This window comes from Zingiber officinale, chromosome 9A (genome assembly GCF_018446385.1).
Source record: "Zingiber officinale cultivar Zhangliang chromosome 9A, Zo_v1.1, whole genome shotgun sequence".
Lineage (NCBI taxonomy): Eukaryota > Viridiplantae > Streptophyta > Magnoliopsida > Zingiberales > Zingiberaceae > Zingiber > Zingiber officinale.
Window position 1 is genome coordinate 88,064,715 of NC_056002.1, and position 12,150 is coordinate 88,076,864.

The following is a 12,150-nucleotide window of genomic DNA, read 5'->3' on the forward strand; positions in this document are numbered from 1 at the left end:
TAAAAAAATTAATAAAAAATTAAAATTTAAAAAAATCAATTGAAAAAATATAAGTATTATGAAAAAAATAATAAATTAAATTATTTAAAAAATAAAAATAAATAAAATTTATATAAAATTGAAAAATAAAGTATTGATAAAAACTAATAAATTAAATTAATTTAAAAAATAAAAACTAAATAAAATTTATACAAAATTGAAAAATAAAGTATTGATAAAAAATAATAAATTAAATTAATTAAAAAGTAAAATTAAATAAAATTTAAAATATAATTGTATGAGAGTTATTTTTAAATAAAATTAATTAAAAAAATTAAAACAAAATGAGAATTAAATGAAATAAAAAAACAAAAAAAACAAAAAGGGGAGGTGGAGGGGGTACATGCGTCTTTTGGCATGGAGAGAGGGGGAGGTGGAGGAGGTGTGGGTTGACCGGGGGAGGGGAAGCAGCCCTCTTGCAATTATTATTTAAGAATTACTCCATAATTCTCGCCTTACTTTAATACCATCCAACCTCCTTTTGTTAAGTGTCTTCTCACTTCATTGTATTCTTTCGGCCTTCTGTTCTTAATCAATCTCGTTAATGACTAATATAGTCTTATATTCTTACATTTTAGATTTTTTGTTTTTTTTTTAAATTTTTTTAACACCACCCTCTCACCCTCCTTCATTGTTCTTTGGACCTCTTCGTCTCATGGACCAATGGTACCAATAAAGGTTTATCTTTAGGAGTGTCCCTCATGTCATAGTGACTTCTATCACATCCTCTTTTCATCGAATTGGTGGATGAATCTTTAGGAGGAGGATGTCCTACAGGGTGCCTAGTTGGAAAAGGTATTCCTCCCTATCTAGAATGTCAACTAATTCTTTATTAAAGGCAAGTAGTTCTTCATTCTGGTAGGTAAGAATTTCAATCATTATTTCCTTTGCAATACATTCTAAATATCCAACTGCCTCCGGTGAGTGTGCATCGATTTGTGCAATGAATGTTTCACCCCTTTGTGGTGTTGACTTGCCTTAAATGGCTAGAGGGACCCAAGTAAATGGACTTCCTCAGGAGTAGGGTAAATATAAAAAATAATCTAATTGATCAACAATAATAGATAATCAATTAACGAACCTTTACATAGATAATAGGGTGGTAGCATTATTTCAAATACACTTATGTTTACTTGGAGAGCAAAGCTTGTAACTTATCTCTTACTTTATGATTATGAGAATGAGCAAACCTCGAGTTGCTTATTCTGGATCCTACCTTGTTGGTTGTTCATTGAATAGGGACATGCTCAAGAAACTAAGCCTATGACAAAATTAAATAATTAGATTATATTAGCTCTTTATGCAAACAACTAACTACATATTTAGGACTTACAATAAGTAGACCAGTAAATCCCTTCATATAAGATTGCATGACCATATGACTAGGAGTCTTTGCTACAAACACTTTTCTAAATATCAAGAGTTGAGGAGTCATATAATTATAAATTACTTCAACACCATTATAATTTCCTAGGTTGCTGATATCATCAATAATATCTATAAGTCATATAGGTAGCTTATAAGTAGAAGAAGAAATAAAACAAAAGAAAATATTTACAAAATATCAAATTTACAAAACAAGCTAACATCCACATCTGAATCCACACGAAGATAATATTTCTTCATTAGGTCTTCCAATCTAGATCGATCTAGCTCTTTTCTTACAAAATATCTTGTATACAATTTTTTAGAAGCAACCTTCGAATTCATCTTTACATGCATACCTCTATTAAGGATTTTGAGCAATAGTGCTATGTTTTTGGTTGTGAAGGTCGCACCCACATTCTAAAATTTAAAAATTTTACCTTATGAATCCCAATTCTCAAAGATGTTAACTAGTAATCCCCTAATTAAAATTTGTGGTATGCTAAGGAAAGACACAGAGGGGCTACTATTTATAATGCTAATATGTTTTTCATGAAGTTTCACTCCTGATAACTCTTTTCCCTTCCCCTTACCTTTTGGAAAATTTTGACTAGAAAAATCTATAAAATAACCCAGTTTACGCATCCAATGTAGCTTTTCTCTAGGTGTTGATATAGATGTTTACATTTCCTACAATATACAAATAAAACATTTGACCTTTGTAAATGAAGAAACAAATAACATTCACAAACTAAGTAACACTTTTTAGTCAATTCATTTTGATAAATTTAACATACTTAAATATAGACTAAATATAGTCTACTAGTAGTCTTAATAATTGATTGTACATATCAAAGTATTTGTAAACATCATTCCTAATAGATAATAGTATTGAAATATTATAATTTTTTTCACTAAGATCGATTATCTAACATTTTCATACTGCTTCTGTCAATTCAATCACATAACTTTTCTAAAAATAACTTAAACTAAGCATACATTTTCTATTTTTATAACTGATAAAATTTATTTTACTTGTGAAGATGATGGATTTTTCAGATCATTTCAAATATTATTAATACTGTAACCTTTGGTCAACGCTAGATCGGAATAAATTCTTCCGGGGAACAAATAACATCTGAAGGGATAGAAGTCTTGTACCAATAAGGGATGATGTGGTCACCGGTGAATCACTAAGAGCTACCGTTCAAGGTTTTGTCAATGAGCCCACAGCTCGCCAGTGAAAGCGTCGATGAACACTTAAATGGTGCCGATCCGTGATGTAAAAGTTGTCTTTTATGTTGTTTTCACCGATAGGAACTATGGTTTCAAGTTTTGACGATGAAACTGGAGCGAGGAGGTGTTAGAATTTTTTTCCATTAAAACAAATAAGTAGTTCAGTGACATGTGTTGGACTCCCATTTAATCCCTTCTTCATATGCACTTCAAATTGTTACAATTTTTGTCAAGGATAAAATGGAAATTTAAGACAGCTCATGGCCTCATGGTATGCATGGGATTGACATTTCCAAAATGACTACATGATTTGGGAAAAAAAAAATTCAAACCTGTCTAACACTATTCGGTAAATTACCGTTGAATTTTCATAACTTTGAAGAGCAAATCAAAATTTTCACCATACAACATTAAATTCAACTTAATTTAATTAATTAATTAATTTTTCCAAAAATAATTAAAAGATTAACATAAATATATTGAATTTATTTTAGAAACTAATATACTATGTTTTTCTTTCGTGTGAGATATCCCTCTGTCCCTTATATAGTCCGTCCATTAGGGGCATATCCTTTAGGGCATCCATAGCAGTTAGAGTTCATTGAGTGATTGAGAGTTCCTTCGTTGTCATGTCTGCGCCACATCAAAAGTTAAAAACCTCATACCTCTTTCTACTATTAAAAAACTTCTCAACAACTTTTTCATGGGCCCCACACTTTTCACTATATATAATTCTCATTTCTCCTTCATATTTTACATTATACATCATTAAATTTTATAAAATTTAAATTTATAAATTGATAACATGAAACTTCATGATCCTATATTTTTTAAACCTCCAAACCATATCTATTTCTTTCATAATTAAAAAAACATCTATAATATTATAGTTAAATTAAAAAAAACTTATTTTAATTAAAAAAATAAAAAAAAACGGTGAAGGAGCGGCTCCATCTATACGGAGCCGCTCCTTGCCAAATGGGGAAGAAGCTCTGGGAGGGAGCTTCTTCCGTACTGCCAATGTGACGTGGGAGCTGGGAGAAACTTCCCTCCCATAGTGGGAGGGAGGTTTTTCATTTATACGAAGAAGCAGCTTTATGGTTACAGAGCCACTTCTTCGTGTTTTTTAATTTTTTTTTATATTTTTTTTATAATTGTAAAAAATAAAAACAATGGCATAATTTTAATTAGAGTTTTTGTGTGCTATGTCGTTGAACAACGACTATTTTAGCCGTTGTTCAACGGTTAAATTTATTTTTTTAATTTATTATTTTTTTATAAATACATGATCGATTTCATCTTTTTCATTCATCTCATTGTTATTTTCGCTTTCGATTTCTTTCCTCAACTCTCTATATTTTTCAACCACAAAAATATCTTGATTTATTTCAAATGACTCAAAATCCAGATCGATTTATGCTCCATAAATTCTGTAGAAATGAATTGGCGGAAGATGCAGAGGATATAAATGAACGAAGAATGCTCCAACTATATGATCAGCAACAAACGGTACGTCAAAGAACTCAAAGTTCTTCTAGTAGAATACAGAGGAGAAGGTATTTGAATCGGGATGGTGAAGTTGGACATGCTCGTGTTTTCAATGATTACTTTTCTGATGATCCGGTATATCCTGATGACATATTTTGACGTCGATTTTGAAATCAAAAAGAGTTATTCCTTCGTATAGTTGACACCGTGAAAAATCATTCCGAATATTTTCAATGGAAGGTCGATGCAACGGGAAAAAAGGTTTGTCACCACTTCATAAATGCACAGCGGCTATTCGTTAATTGGTGTATGGAGTCTCATCAGCTAATCATTATCATGAGTATCTACGAATTGCTGAAACAACTGTCATTCAATGTTTATTCAACTTTTGTCGATATGTAATTGAAGTGTTCGGGGCTCAATATTTAAGAAGACCTAATACTGCTGATATCCAACACTTGCTTGAAATGCATGAGCAGAGACATGGTTTCCCTGGCATGTTGGGCAGTCTTGATTGTATGCATTGACAATGGAAAAATTGTTCCGTCGCTTAGAAAGGCCAGTTTACTCGAGGAGATCATGACACCCCAACAATTGTGCTCGAAGCCATTGCATCTTCGGACTTGTGGATATGACATGTCTTTTTTGGAATTGCAGGGGTCACGTAATGATATCAATGCGCTTAACGAATCGTCCTGAGGTTAATTTTACGATTACTAATACACAATATACAAAAGGATACTATCTGATCGATGGGATCTATCCAGAATGGGCTACTTTCGTCAAGAGCTTTTCATGTCCTCAGGATCCCAAGAGAAAATATTTAAAGAACGACAGGAGGCCGCGAGAAAGGATGTCGAGAGGGCATTTGGGGTGCTCCAATCACGATGGACAATGATAAGAGGTCCAGGACGATTTTGATACAAGGATAATTTGAAGGACATAATGTATACCTGTATAATTTTGCACAACATGATTATTGAGAATGAGGGAGATGCAGTAGTCAATTGGTCGGGCGATGAAGGAGATCCTCAATCACAAATATTTCAAGGCTCCACTCAAGAATTCCAAGCATACATCTGCAGAAATTACGAGCTACGTTATAATTAACTACATCATCAACTTCGAGCCGACTTAGTTGAGTATATCTGGGTACACTATAATTGTAATCAGTGAAAAAATAATTTATTAATTGCGATATATGTATTGTGATATTTATGTAATTTTTTTAATTATGATAGTTATTTTATGTTAGTAAGTTATGAATTTAAATTTTATTAAAATTTAATTATATAAAATGTAAATATGAAGAAGAGATAATGAAATATATATAATGAAAAGTGTGGGACCTATGTAAAAATTGTTGAAAGATTTGTTGATAGTAAAGAGAAGTGTGAGATTTTTAATTTTTAATGTGGCGCAGATGTAACAAAGAAAAAACTCTTAATAAATTTTAATCACTGTGAATGTCCTTAGATTATCTGTCCTAATTTGTTCTTGGACAGGACTATTCAAATTTGATAGCCCCATCTATCATTAAATTTCATCAATATAAATGAAGGATCAGAACTGATCCTTATATTTATGATTCAGACGATACGTCCTTACCTCTTTTTGCAACGACCAGGCCATTTCCATCGCTAATAAATCTGTTTTTTTTACTAAAATCATAAGAGATAAGAAAAAAAAATTTCATAGGTGATAGGTGTCCAAATAATATTACCGAAGAGAAAAATTAAAAAATGCTGAACTATAAAATAAAATTATTTTTTTATAAGAAAAATTTCATCTCAGATTCCTAATCCTAGCGTCGGGCCCCTTCCATTCTGTCCACACACCTCTCTCTCTCTCTCTCCTTCAAAGCAATTCGGCGTCGAACCCAAGCAAAACGCGGTTGTTCGTCACGTGGAGGCTTTTTATTTGCTGCGATTGTCGAGGATCCACTGTTACGGCGGAACCTAAATTCTCTGTTCAATTCGATTTATAGACCTACAAAACGAAGGGCTGAGCGGAAACAGAGCACAGCACTCTGTGAATGGTTTCGAAGCTTCTCCGGCGATCGTGAGAGGAAGGAGAAGCACACGACCTCGATCTCCGTCCTCCTCGTCAAGATGAGCAAGGCCGGACCCATCACTGCTTCGATCGCAGCCGCCTCCTCTGCCGCTTTCGCTGCCGCGGCCACTCCTTACCTCTTCGCGGTCATTGCTCCCTCCGCCGCTGTCAAAGGGGTATGCATGGCCTTATCTCGTCTTGATGTGTTAAGATTTTTTACGGATTGGTGATGGATTTGCGCGATATATAGGAATCAGGATCATTGAAGAAAGCTTCGGGATCTAGATCGAGGCGTAGCGCCGAAGACAAGTTCTCGCCGAGGTTCGACGGTCTCAGATTCATCGAGACGCTGGTAACGGCGCACCGGTGATTCACCCTTTCACTTAATACTTCTTGAATCTTGTTGCTCCATTCTGTTCCTCGGCGCTCCCGCAGTTTTTCCTTTTTTTTTTCTTCCTTTTTTTTCATTTTTCCCCAATTCGATTGTGGTTTGTAGCGTGAGATTGCTACAAGTAGTTCTTTGTTTTTGAGCAATAGATAGGTTGCTACAAAGTTTGTCCTAATACGATAGAATTTGCGCATCGATTTCAGGAATTGTGTTCCTCATCAAGAAACTTCTGCCTGATTAATTACTTTTTGGTAAACTTTAATCATGTGTTCGATCAGAATATAAGACAAAACAAGGGAACACGTAGAGATTAATCCTGCTTCCTTGTCTAGATTTTAGAAAGAAAAAAAAACTCTACTTTTTCGTTTGAGAAGAATCGGAGACGGATGTCGGGTGAATGTGTAGCTCATCCATCGACATACATTTTATCCTGTCATACTGTCATTTTTGTAGGGCCTTTAATGGACATTTTACTCTTGGGTACAACTAAAAAAAATCAAATGCTAGGAAATTCATCTAAAAGAAGAAAAGACAGGTGAAGTTGAATCTCATGTATGGAATTATATTTTGCAGGCTTGTCCTATATAGAAGACAAGAACATCCGTGATACATTACTGACATAAATAACACAGGACATGGTTATGAATTATATTAACAAAAACTACATTTTTGTTCAGCAAGCAAGTTACTATAAGCATATGAAAGAGGGATTATCTGGTAGAAGAATGGATAATCAACATTAAGCATGTGTTCTCACACTAATTTGTCTATAACCAATGTTGCATAATCCATCTTGTTCATTCAATTTGTGTTCACCTTAGAACGGGTTCAGTTTCAACCATAATCATAGGTTGATAAGCTTGAGTGGAGCTTCATGCTTGACACTGAAAAATGAGTTAAATTGATCTGAGTCCCAAACATTTCTTTTATACATAATCCTAGTGAGGTCTTTAAAATGGACAGTGATTTTACATATATCAATGTTTATGTGTATGTATATGTATATAGTCAATCCATGAGTAACTGTCAGTTGTCGTCTCTTTGTTTCATCCGAGCAAAACTGAAACTAGAGAATGAATACATTTATTAATGTCTAAAGGAAGAAAGTGCATACTGAAGTATAGTGTAGCTGCATTTTTAGCATAAAAGGGAAAGATCTTGGAGATTTGAATTGCATCATTCATGCGGTAAAAGATGATTCGCTCGTCCCTAGCGTCTCCATCAATCCGTCTTTAGGCCAATATGGAGAAAGCAAATCATAGGTGACTATTAGTCATTAGTGCAAGTGCCCAAGACATGGGAAGGTATGTTGTCGAGTTTTTATCCTAAGATTTTATGTGGCAACATTCCATACCTCAACTACCGCACCATCTCAATGAGACTTGAATTGCATCATTTATGGAGTCCAAGCAAGTTGAGAAACATCCAACAATGACTAGCTAGATCGTGGATCACCCTAACCTTCTGAGGTTTCCCTGTCACGATCATTTTCATCATGAAACTTGAATATAAAAAGAACGAAATCTCGTGTCCTCATAATGGAGTTTCCCTGTCCACAGCGCAGACGGCTTTGGTCTCATATTTCTGGTTGCTCATTTTGTATTTGATGGCTACGCTAACCCTCCCTGCGTCCATGGTAGAGGGCCTTTAACCTACCTCCTTAATTTACACATACTTGAATATGAAACTCTAAATATAAGATTGATTTGTATGGTACCTTTGACTACGTTGTCAATCTTAATGTTCTTCCGTGCACAATTTAAGCATTCGGTTGAGCCGACAACCATTGTTTCAGTCGACGTCACAACACTTGAGTGTGAGGCGGCCACCAACAACAATATATACAATTGCATCAAAAATCATCCAAATGGGGATCCGTGGAGTCCCCATCATCAGAAACTCAGAAGATAAAACTACTGATCAAATGTGATATGGATGTGGAATGTAAGAAACTATACGTGCCAATTTATATCAACGCCAGCTACTCCAAACAAGTTATTTAAAACAGTCACATGTTATGAGGTGGTCCCATGAGATGAATCCCACCGGTTTTACAGTTTTGTGCATTTGAATGAACTGAAGTCCCATGAAATCAATTCCACTACTAAAGGAACGATCTATCACGTTATTATTATTATTATTTTTGTCCATTTGCTTCTCTAAGCAATAAGTTCTTCCAAAGTCCTTTCGTATATGAATTTTCACATGTATAGTTTAACATTGGTGAGTGGGGTTCGGTTGTTTTGCTAAAAATTACAGAAAATGAAGTAGAAAGAGCGAATTGATTAACAGTGAGCTAAACAGAGCAGAGCATGGATGAAGTTGTTTGTGTGGCAAGCAACATCATAAATAAAATTAAAACAAACAGTTTGGTGAAAGAGACTCTCCGAGTTGTCCCGTTTAATTCAAACACGGTTGTCAGATAACATTGAATCTAGAACGATTCATTTGATCATATCGAAATTTTTTTATCTTAAGATAAATTAAAAAAATATCCATAATAAATAGTCTAAAAATCTAACATTTAATGATTGCACATCCTAAAAAAAAGGATAGTTCAGTGCACGAATTTTTCATTATGTGAAGTCCCGGAGAAGGATCTATTGTACGTAGTCTTATCCTACTTTTTACAAGAGACTGTTTTCAAGATTCGAACCCGTGACTTTTTGATCATATGACAACAACTTTATCATTACGTCAATTATATATTCTATTTGAAAGAAAAAATCTCTACAAATATATCATAGTTAGAGATTAAATCGTGAACACATAAATAACAACTTGACACTCTTTTGTTGTATGGTAACTTTGGAGGCTTGTCCCGTCTCATCCAAGCTAGCTCGAATGGGAGTGGATCGGAGCAGTCTAACTAACCCGCCAACAAATTAGGTTTCCATTAAATTTAAAATGACAGTTTGCTTGCCTGCCTCACTGAAATTAACAATACAAGCGAAAAGGGTGGTAGACAAGGATTGATTGCAAGGTATGATTTGACAGCAAATGTATGGCTAATAGCTTGTAGAATTACTGTCTTATTTTTCTTTCGGTTTTTTGGTTAATCCAGATATTCGACTCTCTTATTTATCGTTTTTTTAATAAAAAACATCTTAAAAAGATGATGGTTTTTGGTTAAACAAGTCTCTATGCTGCTTAGATTTACATTTCAAGGGATTCAGTAGCGTGAAGACCCCTTAATGCCCTTATCTCGTCCAGAAGTTGAGTTAGATGAAGATACTAATGATAAGGATGAGAATGTTGATGGAGAGAAGATCCGGGTCTGAGACCTAAGGGTACGTCACAAACTTTTCACCTTCTCACAGAGCAGGGGGAGACGGTCGGAGCTAGGACCATGAATCGATGGACATCACAGACGGCGTCAAATTTGATATCGTCCAGAAGTTAAGTCAGATGGGGTGCTGTTGACATTGGCAAGAATGTTGATGGGGAGAAAACCTGGGCCTGAGACCTAAGGGTACGTTGCAGGCTTTTCGCCTTCCCACGGAGCAGGGGGTGACGATCGGAGCTACGACCACGAACCTGTGGACACCACAGACCAAGCACCCGGGAGCGATAGTATGAGAATCAGGGAAGAGGTCTCTGGCACAGACACTCTGACACTTAAGTCAGGAGCAGTACCGAGTGAAAAACGTAGAAAGAAGATGAATGGTAGTACTGTAGTAGATGCGTGTGTGTGCGCAATCCTGAACAATAGAGAGAACCTCTCTTTTTATACTGCCTCTCATAACCTCCGTAATTATGAGGCATTTGAGAAGGTTGAGTGTCAAGGTATGTCGGGTGCTAGAGGATATACGGCGGACTCCCAATGAGTAGAAGAAGGTTCCACTTCATGCATGTGACAAAGCATCGGAATATTCCCTGACAAATAGTCATTATTCTTTGACAAGTAGTTGCAATTCCCTGACAATGTTGTCTCCTAGTAATAGTCCGACCAACATAGAGTCGGCCGATAGAGCCAACCGAAAGTATATTGAGAGTTATGCCCATAAGCAATGAGGGGACTATGCCCTGGGGTCTGACCGACATAGAGCTAGTCGAGAGTAGACTGGGAGTTATGCCCAGTAGAAGTGGGGGGACTGAGCCCTGAGGGTCCGATCGGTATGAATTCGACCGGGAGTAGACTGGGAATTGTGCTCAGTAGAAGTGAGGGATTAAGTCCTGGGGTCCGACCAGCATGGAGCTTGCCGGGAGTCGACTAGGAGTTATGCCTAGGAGAAGTGGGGGGACTGAGCCTTGGGAGTTCGACTGATATATAGCAGGCCGGGAGTAGACTGGGAGCTATGCGCTGGAGAAGTGGGGGGACTGAGCCTTGGGAGGTCCGACCGACAAGGAGCTGACCTGGTGTAGACTAGGAGTTGTGTCTAGGAGAAGTGGGGGGACTGAGCCCTAGGGATCTGACTAGCATGGAGCCGATCGAGAGTAGATTGGGACTAGTTATGCGGTGTGGGGGACCAAGTCCCAAGGGAACCCCCGCCCGTGACTACTACTTTCTCTTGACTTTTGACCGCAACATCAACTTGATTATTGGCCTTCTCATATGTTGGAACCCCAAGGTTATTTTTGTGTGATCAACAAGTTAAGTTATGTCCTGTGTGATTTTAACCTTGTGTCTAAGTGTGCAGGAGCTTAGGAGCACAAGTAGTCGAGCGAAAGACGCAGCTAGCAAGAAGGACGGCACGCGGTGCGTCCGAGGGACGAGGCACTATGGAGGCGTACACCGGCGGACGAGAAGGAAGCATGCGATGGTTCTGAGGGACGAGAAGCCGTTGTGGAAGACTGCTCGAGGAGCAAGAGACGCAGCTAGCGAGAAGGTCGGCACAGGGTGCGACCGAGGGACGAAGACTGCGGATGAGTACGCTGGCGGACGAGAAGGAACCACGCGGCGATTCCAAGGGACGAGAAGCCGGAGTGGAAGCTGTTAGGACCTTCGGATGGCTAGAGAGGGGGGGGGGGTGTGAATAGCATCCACTAAAAGTCAGTCAATTTCCTCACAAAATCTTGTTAGCACAGCTGAAATAAGTAAGAAGAAAACTGATGCAAGGAAAGAAAACACAACCCACAGATTACACAAGTATGTACGAGGTTCGGGGATAACTTGCCCCTACTCCTCGGCGTATCCGTAGGGTGGACGATCCCTTGATCTTTCGGTAGATCACACCCCGGACAAATTCCGGCTAAGTATTTCTCCTTCTCGGTGGAGTAACCTCTCCACAAAGTCACAGAAATGATTTGAAAATGAAGCACAAGACTTAACAGAGATTTTTGGCTGAAAAGAATGAACAAATGAACTTACAGCCACGATGAAAGCAAAGGCAGAAGGAATTCCTCAACCAAGAGCTCAACAATACACAGCCTCTTGCTTCGGTTCACAGAGAGTTTTTCCAGAACCTTTTGTTACCAAAACCTCTCTTCTTCCTTCTTCTTATTCCTCTGCTTTCTCACTGTCTTCAGCCAGAGCCGAATCGCTGTCACCTGTATCGTATCACTGCAACCAACTCAGGCATCGCCAATCACTCTTCCTCCTCATCTGGTTCTCTGAGCTCACACCAATACCATCCATGGTC

General features: G+C 37.2%; 1 protein-coding gene across 1 annotated transcript; it reads left to right on the forward strand.

Moving 5' to 3' along the window:
* The first annotated feature begins 4,896 nt into the window (after nucleotides 1-4,896).
* LOC122019309 lies at nucleotides 4,897-6,770 on the forward strand. Its single transcript, XM_042576790.1, has 3 exons — nucleotides 4,897-5,001; nucleotides 5,937-6,356; nucleotides 6,431-6,770. The coding sequence occupies exons 1-3, from the start codon at nucleotides 4,897-4,899 to the stop codon at nucleotides 6,548-6,550; spliced, it is 645 nt and encodes a 214-aa protein (XP_042432724.1). The 3' UTR covers nucleotides 6,551-6,770.
* The last annotated feature ends 5,380 nt before the right edge of the window (nucleotides 6,771-12,150 follow it).